Below are 15,992 nucleotides of genomic sequence, written 5' to 3'. Positions count from 1 at the left end.
ATTACTAGAAAAGCAAATTATATATATGACACAAAACAAAATGTAAGATTTACATCTTAACAAAGTATTCATAAGCGAAAACAGAATTGACTTTAATATTTTTATAACCTAGGGGTCAAAATATAGCCAGCGGTACAGGTCTATTTGTTACGATGGCGATTACGCTATTTATTTATTATACCAGTTACGCAGTATTATAATATACTGCGTAACTGGTATATTATTTATATTACAATAGGTATTATTTATTAAGCTATTAAGATATTTAGATTTGACAGTACCTGTTTCGTTCTATACACAAGTACCGTATTATATCATCCGCAGTTTGCAGCGATTTCATAATTAAAATAATTGCTTGAGCATATCAATCGTGGTTGCATTACTACCAAGCAATTAAATTATTATTTTTAACTTAATTCATGAGTTGAATTGAGCGAAATCTAAATTATGCCTATTAGAAATCGTTCGGTCAAGGTAATTGGCACAAATCGTTTAGAAAATAATATGGATTTTCTCATATCAAACTTATAAATCACTCCTAGAACAATAAAAATATTTTTAAGATTAATGGCGCAACAATGTAACAAAAATCATGTCGTGTTAATATCCTGTCGATACTGCAGATAGAAATATGTGCTCAAAACGTTGTTATTATTCTTGCATATTTTTTTAATCTGAACTATAAACCAAAAGGTTTACTTTATATTAAAGGAAAAAATGGAAAAAGTTACGCTTCCCATTTTTTACTTTAATATAAAATTTGGAGTATCGCTCGCAGACATATCTGCTTGTTAAAAAATCAAAAGGTTTTTACCAGTACGATACGTTTCTAATTAAGCAGCAGTTTTTAATTATGCTGAGTTTTGACTCAGCATAAAACAAGCAATTTTATCTGTTAAGATGCATTATGACGTCATTACCCCTAAGATAATTAATTAACCTTGACATATAACTGAATAAGTGCTATAGAAAAGATTTTTTCCCCTCACTAGCTCGGAAAGTTGTCTTTTATCCTTTAAAACAAGCGGGGAAAAACGCATTTTATACACTAGTGGGGAAAGTAATTTGACCTTGGATGGAGCGTGTTTAAGTAGCTTGACAGATATCATTTTCAGATTCAATTATCATTAAACAAGTTGTTTGAGAATTTAATAAAAAATACCAAATTTAGCTTTATTTAATGATTTTATGTCATAAACCTTAAAGTTCCATAAGAAACGTTTGTTTTTTAATAATGATGATATAATTCTGAACGACTTGTTGAGTCGATGCAATTTCAAAACGCATCATTGACATTTCATACGTCAGAAATGTCAACAAAATTTTTACTTAGAAAAGTTAGAAACTTTTCACGTAAAAATACAGAATTTCCAGTTTTTTGTTATAATATCGTAAAAAAATTAGTGATTCCAGTGATGAAGATACCATAACGCCTGTCAGTTACAAACATACAAATCTAATTTAATATCCATTAACAATTCAATTCCACAGGGCAGCGTGCTCGGTTGTGTACTTTTTGTAATATATATTAATGACCTGCCAAAAATTACAGAACACAAGTGCGTAATGTTTGCCGATGATGTTTCACTACTCTTCAAAAGCCCCACGAGTAACGACGCCTATATAAATATAACCGAAACATACGTCACAATAGTAAACTGGCTAAAAGATCACAACCTTGTAATCAATAACAAAAAGTCTAAAATTATCCAGTTCAGACCACACCAAAAACGCGCCATAGACATAAGTTACATAGCAAAACAATTAAACATTGAAGAGGTATCGGATTGTTCGCTTTTGGGCATCACTATAGACACACATCTCGATTGGAAAAGACATATAGCAAGACTTAAAAATAAACTAGCTTCATTTATTTATGCCTTAAGTGTACTTAAGTCTAACACAAATGAATCATGTGCGCTTACAGCATATTATGGATATGCGCATTCCTTGTTACGATACGGAGTTTTATTGTGGGGACACAGTACTGACGCACATGATGCCTTTGTCATGCAGAAGAAATGCATACGCATAATCGTAAATATCAAACAGAGAACTAGTTGCAAACCACACTTTATTAGACTAGGAGTTTTAACCTTACCTTCAATTTGCATTTTAGAGTCAGCCATATTTGTTCGTAAAAATATTCATCTATTTGATTTCAGTACAAACCCCCGCCGTAAATTAGATCTAATTCTACCAGAACCAAAAATAGACATTTATAAAAAAGGTCCATACTACACGTCGATACAAATCTACAATCATATCCCCAGTTTTATCAAATCAGAAGAAAACAACAATACATTTGAAAAGAAATTAAAACAGCATTTATTAACAAAAGCATATTATACAATAACCGAATTTATGGAAGAAAGGAAATTATAGCCATAGGTCGTCCCACCTACCCCTCCCCTACGTCCCCTATTGATCGATATGCTCGTAATACATATATATTATAATTATTGTTGTTACTAGTAATAATTTTGTGTTATATCATATACAAAGTTTATATACGTAGTTATAAGTTTGTAAAAGCCACTAGATATAGTTAAGTAACTGTAATTTAATTTAATTATCTGTATTTGCTACACCCTATTCAGGGTCCATGTGATACCATAAGAAATATGTAAATACTACCCAAAAATGTACCATGGAAGCAAGAAATAAATGAATACTGAATACTGAATACTGGATGTTGCACTTTCCTCGCTATAGTCAGAGGAAAAGTTTTGTGTTACACACTGGTGCAAATGTATTTTACTTCTCGTGTGTTGAAACACTCGCGTGTAAAATACAACTTTGCACCCTTGTATAACAAATAACTATTACCTGGCGTTTCCTTGTGTTCCTTAACTTGATTCAAAATCTGCTTTTCTTTGTGTTTTGAAAGCGCCTTTTGTAGTTCGCTCTTCTGGTTCAAGACGTTCTTGCCTCTGAAATAGATAACACAGAAAACTTTAATAAAGGGATAAATACTAAGAACATTCACTTTAGTAGTAGTAGTAGTAGTAAACTCTTTATTGTACAAATATACATATTAAAAACTGTCACTGTCACTTTAATGTTATCAAGTACATTAATGATCAGCCTTTTTTATTTTGAACGATTAACTTCGAGTTATCGAGTTAGGGTTGCCACCTTTTTTCTATACACACATAGTATTTTTGTCAAAATATTGAAAAAATATAGTATTTACTGAGAAAATTAAAAAAAAAAAAATTACGCCGATTTGAGGCGAATTAAAAATCCTGTGATATCGGTGACGTGACATTTGTATAACCCTTTCTTGAGTTATGCTGAAAATATAGTATTTTTCGTACTATATTGTTTTTGTATAATATATAGTACAATTGACTAAAATATAGTATGATACTATATGTATATTATAGTATGGGTGGCAACCCTGTATCGAGTATTTTCTAGTGTTTTCTATGAATCTATAGAATCGAAAAATGCAATGCGCATCTTTTCTACTTTAACCAGTGGATGAATGCAATAAACCTATATTTATTGCAGTATGTTGATATGTAGCAATGGATGGTGTAGACCAAGGACTGGCAAACTTTTGAAGAGAAGCGCCAACCACATTAGAAATCATCCTTTAAGGAATGTCAAAATCAGTTTTAGGACTTTTAGGTTTTTAATAAAATAAACTTTCGTGAGACACAGACATATTAAATATCTTTTTATATATTTAATATGTATGTTTGTCACTCAGGTATTGTAAGTCGAAGATTCGATAGCGCGACCAGGAGTTTCGTCAACGCGTTATACAGTTTTAAGACTATTAGGAATGTCAAAAGGCCACAAAAGTTGATTATCTGGTCTAAATGTGCTAAGTGTTAATTTAATGGGTGTTATGAAGAGCCGCAACTGCAGACTTGCAGAGCCAAAGAGCCGCTACCGGCCCGCGACCCGCGATTAGCCGACCTCTGATGTAGGCAAATTTCGTCGAAAAGATTTTGTCGTTAATACATAAAAAGTCGGCAACTCACATATGTATATGCCTTTTGGATTTGCAGCGATCTTAAGCTAAGGCACCCAGGTACACTTGGTTTTCTAGTAGGTATCTAACACTGAATTACCGTGAACTTGCCATAATCAACTAGTTGCTTATCGGAGACTTGAATGTTATCACTTCGTTTTTAATGACCATATAAGGTAATGTTTGGTCGACCAAACCCTAATTACGTGTTAATTAGCAATATCGATAACACTGCTATTGTTTGATAAACATTTTCCACGTTAGAACATTGACTACAAGGAGAATAAAGTTTGCATGCTAATGTCAGTATTTATAATGTTTGCTGAAGGATTGGCGATAAGATCGTGTTTAAGATATAGTGCTGATAGTAACCAGACAGGTCATTTGTTTGAAACATTTACTCGCACCTCACACGTCTAATCAAACAAAAACGTTTCAACTAAAATAGCGGCGTGAGCCGTACTCTTATAATAGTTACGTACAAGGTCGGTTCGATCCGTAGGCATCGATAAGCTATTTTTTCTAACAGTTACTGTACGAGTACCTACTTAGCCAATTTTAATAATAATATATCTAGGAAGGTACGCATATTCAAAATCAGGCGAAATATTTCTTGTATCGTTTAGGAAAAGTTCATATAAAGTTTTTTTTTGGAATTTTCAAATTAAGAGCCCGGTGTCGATTTTAGTCGCAAAAATGTAAAATTGATAGATTTCGTCGATGAAATTGTACACCTTTTGTTACCAAATTGAAATAACAAGTACTGGTTTCTATTAGCAAGTCTTCTTATCTTGCCTTTTATCAGATCAATTTTTTTTAAACAGACTCACTAAATTAGTAATGATTTTTTTTCTGAAGGACGTTTAGGTAAACGCGCGTAAAGCACTGATTTTGTCGCTCTTATTTATAAATTTCGTAAAGTTTGGACTGCTAAAAATGGTAAATTTCTATTACACATATTCTGTACTGGATTTTTATCAGATTACATTTTTGTTATATGACTTAGAGTTCGAGGAAATGAAAGTTAAACGAATTCAATTTTCTCCAGAAATTACTTCAAAACAAGTTACAATTTCTCTGAAAATCGACTTAATTTCAACGTAATTTGGATACTTGAACAATCTACAACATTTGCTGAAACTATTCGTATACATCAATTTGTATAATTTACCACCATAATTTTTTGATGAATTTTTAAAAACTGCCCCTTCTCTTCATATATTACCGGTGATGCACGCTCGCGACCTCATTATTAAAAGGCAAGATGAGAAAACGTGCTAATAGAAACCAATACTTGTTATTTAAATATTACGTAACAAAACGTGTATAATTTCAACGACTAAATCTATCAATTTAAAATTTTTGCTCCAAAATCGACTACGGCCTCTTAAGTAATCACTGATGGTTACTTATACAGAGCATTAAAAGCATACCTACTATATAGCCTACTAAAATATTTATTTAATATTAATGTGGATAATAATTAACAGTAGTTAGGGACTTCTACTTACTAACCAACCCACTTGTATAATCTACTCAACGTGATAATGATAAATATGTAGTGATTTCAACAACCCGATAATATGCATTTGATAAACAATAAAATTACGCAATTGTTGTTAATTCAATGCACTAGGCACTGAATATCAGATCAGATAGATAAGTGTTGACTACAGTTCCTTTAAGTATTTCCCACGCAAAGGAACTTGCATGTGTGTAGCATGCATTTATAACGTCAGAGATGTCGTCTATTTTTTATACAATAACTAAAGATACAACAGAGATACATCTATAGGATACTATCCGACGTTTCTATAAACAGATTGAATTTCACACCTCTGTTTCAGCAAAAAAGACCAGTCGGTAATTAAAGCCGGACAGCGTGTACACACATCAAATAAAAACACGTAGATATTTTCCATTACACAAGCCGAAAATAAGTTTGCAATCAGCGAGTTCAGCAGAGCAGAAATTTACGATTGGCCTGCAAGCGGCGCTGGAGAAGTGCACTGGAATCGAGTTGACGTCCCATTACCACGGGTACCAACCCGTTAATCCCGACTAATTACAGCGCGAGCGGTGTTGGTGAAATGCAACGCTGTTTGCATATCGTACCTATTTAGGCACCAGGCAGAAAAGAATAAGTAACAGGTACCCGGGATTCGACCACAGGGATCAGTCAGTTTAGGTGCAGTAAGTACCTACCTGTGCGCTTTGAAAGACACGACAAAACGGCAGCAAAGGCCCTTAAGAACATCTAAAAGTCAAGCTGTCCACTCCCAAGAGTCCCAAGTGAGTGAATTCGTACAAGACTTTACCTAATTTTCCCTTAAGGTCGAAAGGTCAGATTCAAATAACTGTCGCTTTCGCACAACTCCTACGGCTATTCTAGATAAACAAGCCTTGCTTTCAAACACTTTTCATGTCCATGTAACAATTTGGATACCAAAAGCTTGATATTTTGTACAAGGGAAATGTGTATATGCAACCGGCAAACGATAAGGATATTTTGGGCCTCCAGACTTCAAATTCGCGCGACTGTAATTATTAGAAATGCAATCGGTAAAGGCCGCGGAGCGAGTAAATGCAAGTCGGCGACTGCGAAGTAACGAAGTTATCGTATCAGATATAGACGTTTTGCGATCGGCGATGTCGATAGCAAAGTTTAATGTTTGCGTGCTGTGTTTACAACTGACTAATCGGGAAATTGCTTATACTTCCACTGCATTTGTTTATATTACCTGCTCTTTTCAGGCACTTCACGCATTCAATTTCAGTGGGTGCCCGAATCGAATGTGGCTGCATACTGTGCTTCCTTCTGACAATATTTAAATTAAGAAATTAAAATGAACATGCTGTTAAGCAGCGAAAATTCACATATATCTGTAACGTCGTAACGTAAAGAGGCCAACTGATTGTGATTACCCGTTCGCCGGACAATATCATCCTATCAGTTGATCGGAACTGTCAACTTTTTGTTCTAAGGTTCTAACTAACAGGTTGTTATTGTCCGGTGGACTGGTAATCACTGTAATCAGTGGGCCCCTTTAGATTAAAGTTCGACTAAAAAAAGTTGGACTTCCTCGGTTTACCGTCTTAGCCATCTGTTGTAATGGAAACTCTGGGAAGGCAGTGCGGCGAGACGACTCAGTGGTGTGGTGGGAACATTCCTATAATGCAGTGTTTGCGTATAGCGTTGCACTCCCGTTAGCCGACTGGGAATTGCTTCCTTCCGTCAGGGCGCGCTGCCGGCGGCGCGGAAATAACAGACCGTGTGTTACCATTGCTCACAGAGTTGAACACCCAGACGAACAAGTGTAACTGTGACCTGTGTTTAAAAGTTTCAACTATGCACTTATACTGGTTGGTTAGACTACGCTCGGGAAGCGATTGGAATAGCATATCAGACCGAGATGGTGACGGCACGCTCATTGGGAAATTGGCTGAAGCAACAAGTACTTACCAACCTAACACTCAAAATGAGTCGCTATTTTATTTATTATTTTCAATATATCTGCATCGGTATTGTGTGTAGTTTTCAATTGTTCCGTGTTTCGTATCATGAAACTATTACTAAACTCGTCATTAAGGCCAGTAATGCCTTATGGTCTAAGATTTTTACGGGAATATCTGCTACGGCCAAAACATATGTAGTTTTTAATCAAGATGTAAAGTTGTAGAGTTACTGTCCCAGCTCTATAATACTCTACATATAATCTATTAACCATTTAATAGAGAAACCGTCAAGATTATGATTTGAGTTTATAAGTCTTAAAGGTCACAAAATAAATTCGCGATAGACCCTTACTATAATGTACATTCAGCTGCAAAAGTGCATGGACACTATGAATGAATGAATTTCTTTTATAGTCCATGCGCTTATGTAGCTTGCAGCTCGCTGTACATGAAATGTTTTATGTGGGACTTTTTTTTAAATAATACACTGTGTCTGACTGTGAACGTTTTTATGGTTCCGAGAAGTTAAACAATTTATTTTAATCGCTTAAATACATTAACACGAGCCGCTGTTGTGGTGCTGCGGCTGGCGGCTGCTACTTAAAAAAAAGTAAAAATAATACTAATAGTAGTTATTTCATAAATTAAATAACTTTCAACCTAGCATTAAACTCATAAAACTTAATAGTTACGGCATCCGGTTTGATGTTAGATGATGTAAACAAATCCCGACCTATAACAACAATTGAATCGAGGCCCAATTTTAAAGCATTATTAGTTTTACTACATTTTCCTATAGATTCGTGTACGTTATTTTAACCCTGGAAATATTCCCACGTTTTTTTTAGCTTTTTTTATTTCCAATTCAAACCCCGAGGAATGCCGGTGAGATATTTTATTGAGCAACGCGTTCTTTTCAATTGCAAAACTCGTGTAGCAACTAGCAATGTGAGAATATGACATAACGATCGCTAAACAATTGTGGTATATGGAATAAAAACAGAAATCGCTAATCGACAACCGGGTCAGTGGCTGTATGGGCAAACGATAATGATATCTATGATAACGATATTATAACAGTGTAGGCACAGTGACAGTAAACTAACTTGGGCTTCTCGCATATTCGACGTTCATATCTCGGACACACCACAACGCTCACAACGGCTGCTCAACCATAATTGTACAAAATTAAGGCATTTGAATATTTTTTTTTTTTTACTAGCCTAATTTAGTGTCCCACTGCTGGGCAAAGGCCTCCCCTCGTTTCCTCCACTCGACCCTGTCGTTTGTAGTGTCCCGCCAATCCGGATAAAATGCGTCTAAGTCGTCCCGCCATCTCCTTTTCGGCCTGCCTGCACCCCGGCCAGCACCATCTATGGTGTTCCGTGGGTCCCACTCGGTAACCATTTGAATATATGTAACATTTTTTTTAATTAAAAAATTGTGTAACCACAAACAATTTTTGTAGTCTGCACTTGTGAGAAAATAAATTAACTGAACGTTTATTTTTATTTTTATAAAATTAATAAAAATGTTGACATAACAAAACAAAATAGTAAATTACTTATGTAATAAACTTAATAATGCATTTTTGTACAAACTTTTTTAGAAATGCTCTAATCGAGATAAAGGAGACAAATCCTAAGCGGGATCCCGGCTATAACTTTGTTTAAAGATTACTCAAAACAAATCTACTCTGGCTTAACGTCAGTGAACGGGTTTATAAAAGTGTATAAATATAAATTAAACGCAATTTATTTTATGAGTTGCAGCTCGGAGACAGATGTTGGATAATTACGCCGGGCTCACAGGACGAGGCAGGATGTGGTGCACCTGTGCTCTAAGAATCCGAACATAGCAAAAAGCCAACATGTGCGCTGCAATGCGCATTTATACTGTACTTTTCCATGTTCTGTGCTAATAAAAATAAGCTTTCATATTTCATTATTTCATCCAGCCATACTATAATAGGTATTGAGATACACGTCTAATTCGGTGATACAAGTTTTGAAGCATGGCACCCAGGAAAGCTAGTGAATTAGGGCCTTTAAATGGGACCTCACGGCAAAGCCGCCGAAGCGAAGTTTTGAAGCATGACACCCCATGCTTCAAAACTTGTATCACCGAATTAGGCGTGTCACCAAATAATGCGAGTTTACCCTACCTACACAAGCATAAACATTAATTTGTGAAAGGTCTTAAGTAATAGATAATTATATAAGGCCTTCTAGGCTTTTGATTGAACTAGGATATTTTGTCAACATTGATTTTATATGCTGATGTAAAGACTAGTTTTAATTTCAATGTAGAATTAAAGAGATGGCAACTCTCGTTCTGTACGATGAGGATAACTAAAGAATTTTGAGACCTCATTCATTTTAATTTTCCACGCTGACTTCGCTATACGTTCTTCGCGGCATTCATTAGTAAGTCCTCGTTGGTTCAAGCCAAGAATGCCCACAAAAAGTGCACCCGTCGGTTCCCATCGTAAAGAATTTGGGTACCGATCTATTGTTCAAATAACCTGCCGTACACTTACTTGAATACTGATTGTAACTATACGGCTTACGCATACATTTTGTCAGTGACAGTATTTAGAAATGAATCAGCTGTTTAATCATACGTTAATTGTAATTTGTTCAAGATAATATTGATAATATTTACTTAGATGTTTGGTGCGTACAAAAAAATATGTGGTCAGCTGAAAACTAAAACTCAGTAGATAATTACTACCACAAATTCAAAGCCATAGTGAACCGTAATTAATGTAATTACCGGGTCTAACGCGAGGTAATTTCATTATTTTTACCTTTTTACAATACGCGAGAGTTTAAAGTGTTAGGTACATAGTGAACCGTACTTGATTATGTGTAGGTAATGTACCTAAATACGTTCTATGAAGATAGTATTTTACAAACTTACTGCTTATTATTTCTAGAAAATATGACGAGTGTGTAGTACCTATGTAAATTTTGCATGTCAAAACAACTGTGACAAATACACGGAAAGTAGGTAAGTAACAAAAACAGTTAAAAACGATTACCATCTAGTAAACAACTGTCGGCATTTAACAATGACAAGTGTATTTTCTATGCATAATAGATTTTATTCACTTATTAAGAAGTTCCTCGCCTCTTTGTCTAATGAGTTTCAGAGCTGGACTATGCCAGAAAGTATAGATCATCATTTTTGGCCCATTTATTCATGTGACATTTTGGGATACCGATTATTTTGTCGTAGGTACTTTCTAAAAAAAATATCTCTTAGAACACCGCATAGTATATCTTTACAACGGCCTAAGTACGAGATAGCTTGTTAGAGAGCGAACATTCCAGTTTTGCACAAAGCGTATTGAGTGGAAGGTGCGAAGTGCTTCCCAGAAGGGTCCTCGGGAACAACGAGGGAAGGTATCATAGAAGTGCTTCGTTTCTTAAAGGAAGCCAATAGACGTGGCATTGTCGTAAGAAAGTGATAAAGGTGACTTCTTGAACTGACGTTGAAAGAGGCTTAGAGGCGTTTATACAAAATTGTAATACATAAATAATAATTTTTTCAGAAAAGAAAAGGATAAAAAACAAGAACGTAATCGGGTACGCCGATTAACGATACTATGTGACTGTATACAATTAAACATCCGTACTCGTGATGTCTACTGAATCTATTGATCACATGTGACATGTTTATGACATGCGTTTCAGAATTCTTACAAAATCAACAAGTAAATACACACACGAACTTATACTGTCCGCGCGCCAATTCCGTGCATTCGGAGGTCGAGGAAGTGCCTTTGCCTAGCCTTTTCCTATTTCATTTGGGGTTGACTCTTATATATTCGTTATTCGTACCTCTTTTGACTCTACGTTTTCATTGGTCTTGCTACCGAGTTTAAACCATTACAACCATAAAAAGGGCGAAATAGACAACTATAATATGCCCGAAATTGTTATAAACAATATAAACTCCATGCAGAGTATGCAGACAAGTCACAGGTGAGAATTAACTATAATGATTCATAGAATTGATATGTATTAAGACGTGCCTAGGCGTCAACGGCTCCATAAATAGCGGACTATTGAGCCACATAACTATGGTGCATACATTATGAATATTATGATCATTTGATACACAAAACGACACAATGAAAACTAAGTTATTGAAGATTGCTGATCCAATGAAGATCGTGCACATTATTAAAATCCTCACTCATATATTTTAAGTGACTTATTTATCGCTGCACTTATTAATGTAGATATATAAACAACGACTTCGATGGTTTTATTATTTGTTATTTTATTTCTCGTAGTTACTTTGTAGACTTCTCTTGACCATTGGCCTTTTAACCAGTTTTTTATCAGTTTCAAGTAAGATCTTCAATTTATGTATACCGACGCGACACGAGTACCATGTATGTACCTAAGTATTTTATTTTAAAAGCCCTTTATGGAATCATGTAAGTAGTCAAGGCGTTATTTCTGCCCATCAAGAATTCCAAGAAGGCCATGCTGAGCGAAGATTCTCCAGAATGGCAAAGTGTTCCGTAAGCGTGACCCCATATTCTCGGTGAAAAGCAACGTATGCAGGTCCAAGGTTACATTTCGGACTGTCCAGGCAAGGTTTGGGCAGGCGGCATAAGGGGATGAGACTCTTACGTTACCCTGCATCACCTCGTCCACTTCTGGAACTCGTACAGCAGGTACTTCTTCTGGTTGAAATGTAGCTCCCTGTGCAGATCCATCTTTTCTGCAAGCGGCGCTGACAAGCTGGCTAACAGTTCAGGCAGGGTTTGTCAGCGTCAGTACAAACCTAGAATGTATTGCGTTGGCTTATCGTACCGCAACTCGCTGGAGCCAACGCATACATTCTAGGGATGGGTACTTACATCTTCTGGTTGAACAACAGCTCCCGATGCAGGTCCATCCTCTGCGGGCTATTGAGGCAGGGGTTGGGCAGGCGGCGCGGGGCGATGAGCGCGCCCGCGGCCCCCTCCCCCTCCTGTACCATGTCGTCCGCTCCCAGGGCTCCGATGGGGACCAGCCCCACGCTGCCGGACGCGATCAACGCGCTCCGAGATACGACTGCAACAAGTACAATGTGATGATTAGATAATGGTCTTAAATTAGATTTTATACGTTAGAATTTTGTATTGTCCTCCTTTAACGTCCGGTTTTATTTTGGCATACTTATATAAATATGTCACTAGTTCACTAGTTCATGTTTGAAATCGGTTAACATCACACGATTGGTTGGGCTAATAATAATTATACATAGGATAATCAACTTTTTCATTCAAGGCTAATGCGTTTTTTTTACTTACGTAAAAACATACTAATATTTAATTGGAGAAGTTTACTATAGATTTCCTTTTGTCACTTTTTTTGTTAATTAACTATCCATCAGGGTGCAATGTGAGTGATTTTGTTGTATAGACCCGAAGCAAGTTCAGTATGCGTGTAAGTACTTAATATAGCAATAAATAAAACAATATAGAAAGCAAAGCATAACCTGATAGGGGTCAATCAATATAAGGTTATTCTTTCACTAATCTGTGATACTTGAATGAGGTTACGACTGAGGCTCCTTATTATTGATTTAATGCACATACATGCATGACTTCCAAGTATGCGCCCCGACCTCATGAGTAGGTTTAAAAATGTATTCGCATGCCATAAATCAGAGAAAGAATGCATAAAGTCTTCGACCTTACAATACAAGTATATTAAAATATATAAGATATCCTTTTAAAGGTAAGACCGGTTCACAAAGACGTTTGCTAATAATGTGAGTAACAGAATGACATCATCTTATGTTACCTACATATTTTGCGCATATGCTCTACTCTAAAAGGATTTTTGCGAACATATCTCTTGGCGCTCGGCCAAAATACAAGCAGAAATCCATTAGGTTGCTTCACGCAAGTGCATGGCAAGCATTTCTATAGTTCATCTTCCTTGCGTAACATCAGACGTCGTTTTGAACTGTTATTGACAGGTTGAAAATAGGTTCCTCGGAGTTGTGACCTCGTTTGTTTCGACTATGATTGCGGTTCCTGTGAACTCGGGCTAATAAGCGTGCCATGGCCCTACTTCCGCGCCTCGCTTCGAAATCTGAGCATTATTACACAGCGAGTCGTCACGGGTACACAATTGCAATTGCAACCCCTGCAGTGCAATTATTGTGTTTCACCACTCTTTCCCGCTCGTTATCGCGGGCAGCCACGGCCTCATTTCTGGCACTTTAGATAAACGGAAACGGCTGAGTTATGAACTTTTAAAATTCATTTTGTTCACGAGCTCGTGCCGGCCGGGCACCAAGTTTAAAAAGTTGAAGCCCGTTGTCGCCTCACAACTCTTAGCAAGAGACGATAATTTATAATGTAACTTATTAAAACCTTGATACAAGTCTATTATGATTACCTACTTATTACTAAAATGTAACAAATGGATAATAAATTAGAACTAAAATGATGCAGTTCAGACGTATCATGGATATGTGAGTTATTTAATTAGGTATGGTATTTTGCTCTGGGGAAACTCATATCATGTAAAGCCTAGCTGACCAGTAATATAATGATCATTGTCAAGAGGGCGCTGTTGTTGTGCATGTATGTAATATAATGTTAATAGGTTTTAAGTTTTAAATTATTTTGCATGCCTACTATTATAAGGTATTGACATTATCTGGACATAATACTTTTGACTCTACCATCTTATCTGTACATAATGTTGAGCAAATAATCGCATTTCATTTCATTTAATTTCATTTCATGTATAGGGTGACAATTCAGTAGGTATAGTAGGTATGAAAAAATTTGTTCCAGTGAAATTCCGCAACATGGCGCGTGATTCCTGGTCAGGCTTTAACTCGAGTACTATTAGTACAAAAACAATGTGTCAGATCGATATGTAACGTGGGTATCTCAACATCATGCAGACCGTTATGTAAACAATTAAAACTATTGACTGTACTATGCCTCAATAGTCTGTTCGGAAAGAGAAGAGTTGTGGAATGTATTGGTCCCATAGTCCATACATTCCACGACTCTTCTCTTTCCGCACAGACTACATTTACGAAATTTGCTGCTTTGTTAAATCTCACCCCCAGCTTTTTAAAACTTGTAAAGACATATGTAGCTATCGTACAAGGTATCCTGATCGATTAGTAATGCTAGCAAGGACAACAACACTGTATAGTAGAAGCACCTATTGTATGTGTGTTTATTTATACATATATATAATGCCTTACATGCATTAAGGGGATCCCATGCCCCAATGACATTCGATTTGAATCCCTTAGTTTTCTAATGTTTTTTGTAGCTTATCATATTAACAGCAACGGATTTTAGCAATATAGTATCCCATATTTACTTCAAAGTTCATTGTTTTCGAAATATTTGGCATCAAAGTTGAACAATTTTAGGCCAAAAAACTGGTTTTCTGGCCATAACTTTTGTGTTAATTAGTTTAAAATTAAAACCTTAGACAAATTTTTAGAGACGTCTAAGACGAACCCAAATATGTAGATTTTGTATAAGTAAGATCTTTCACAGCAATCGAGATACGAAAAAAGTGTTTTTTTAGACAATGTTTAAAACAATCATAAATAAATAAGTATTCATTTTTTTCACAATCCGGTAGATAAAAATGGAGATAAAAGATTGAAGAACCGATAGCCGCTTGTCTTATAATTCTATATGTAGTGCAAAAGTAGGAGATACGATTCAAAACTTGTCAAAAATCGATGAAAACCTCAGGGAGCCCCTTAAGAATGTGCCAATAAGTGTTTTCAAGCGGAAACTCAGTAAACTGGCTAGTGGAGAATATTTATTTACTCTGTAAATGAATGTTTTGATTATTTTACTAGGTGACATATATTTTAATAATATTTTTGTCTAATTTATTATTCTTATTAACTACGTTTATATTAACTGACATTCCAATTTGCAAAAATGCGACTGTGTAGTGTGTATATAGCTAACAAATGAATTGACATATGATATAATTATATGCATGGTATTTTTTAAATTTCGGAATATTATTTGTTTCCACCATATTTTCCATGCCAGTTGTGGTAATTTGTGTGAACCTGTAAATATATATTTTAATTACTTCTACGTACAACTTCTTATGCAAAAGGAAGACATTGATTGATTGATTGATAACTATAAATAAATGAAACATTTACGATTACTCGCTCAGTATCGCCTATTATGATTTTTCTGATAGTCGGCAATACTATATCGAATTAAATGCATGAATGTTTGCATACATTAATAATCTGCGAAGCAAAGGCCTTAATCTAGCAAAGCAGGTCAAATTGCAAGCTCACATCTTACCTATGTATGACATAAGACAAATTTACATAATGTGCCGGCGCCAACTGCCTCCGTCCGTGTCGCATTTTGTTATCAAATAACATATATCTATGTACACTATGTACAGCCGTGTTAAACGTTTAAATAAGACGGCATTTTAGCTATAGATTTTGTAGTTTAATTCGCCGCTATAGAGGTACCAACCACTACCTAATGGTATTTTAGGTATGTACAGTCAAC

At 35.7% G+C, this 15,992-nt stretch overlaps 1 protein-coding gene across 1 annotated transcript in view; it reads right to left on the bottom strand.

The window, feature by feature from the left end:
- Positions 1 to 15,992, bottom strand: part of LOC134743144 (protein FAM107B) — a 62,688-nt gene that overhangs the window by 19,554 nt on the left and 27,142 nt on the right. The window contains exons 2-3 of the mRNA XM_063676487.1: positions 12,321 to 12,516; positions 2,830 to 2,933 (exon numbers count right to left, since the gene is read on the bottom strand). Of these exons, the coding sequence (XP_063532557.1) occupies positions 2,830 to 2,933; positions 12,321 to 12,442 (226 nt within the window). The 5' untranslated portion in view covers positions 12,443 to 12,516. The remainder of the gene's footprint in view (positions 1 to 2,829; positions 2,934 to 12,320; positions 12,517 to 15,992) is intronic.

The sequence above is a fragment of the Cydia strobilella genome, chromosome 7 (assembly GCF_947568885.1).
Source record: "Cydia strobilella chromosome 7, ilCydStro3.1, whole genome shotgun sequence".
Classification (NCBI taxonomy): Eukaryota; Metazoa; Arthropoda; class Insecta; order Lepidoptera; family Tortricidae; genus Cydia; species Cydia strobilella.
The sequence above is the reverse complement of the archived record's forward strand: the minus strand, read 5'-3'. Positions and strand labels throughout refer to the sequence as shown.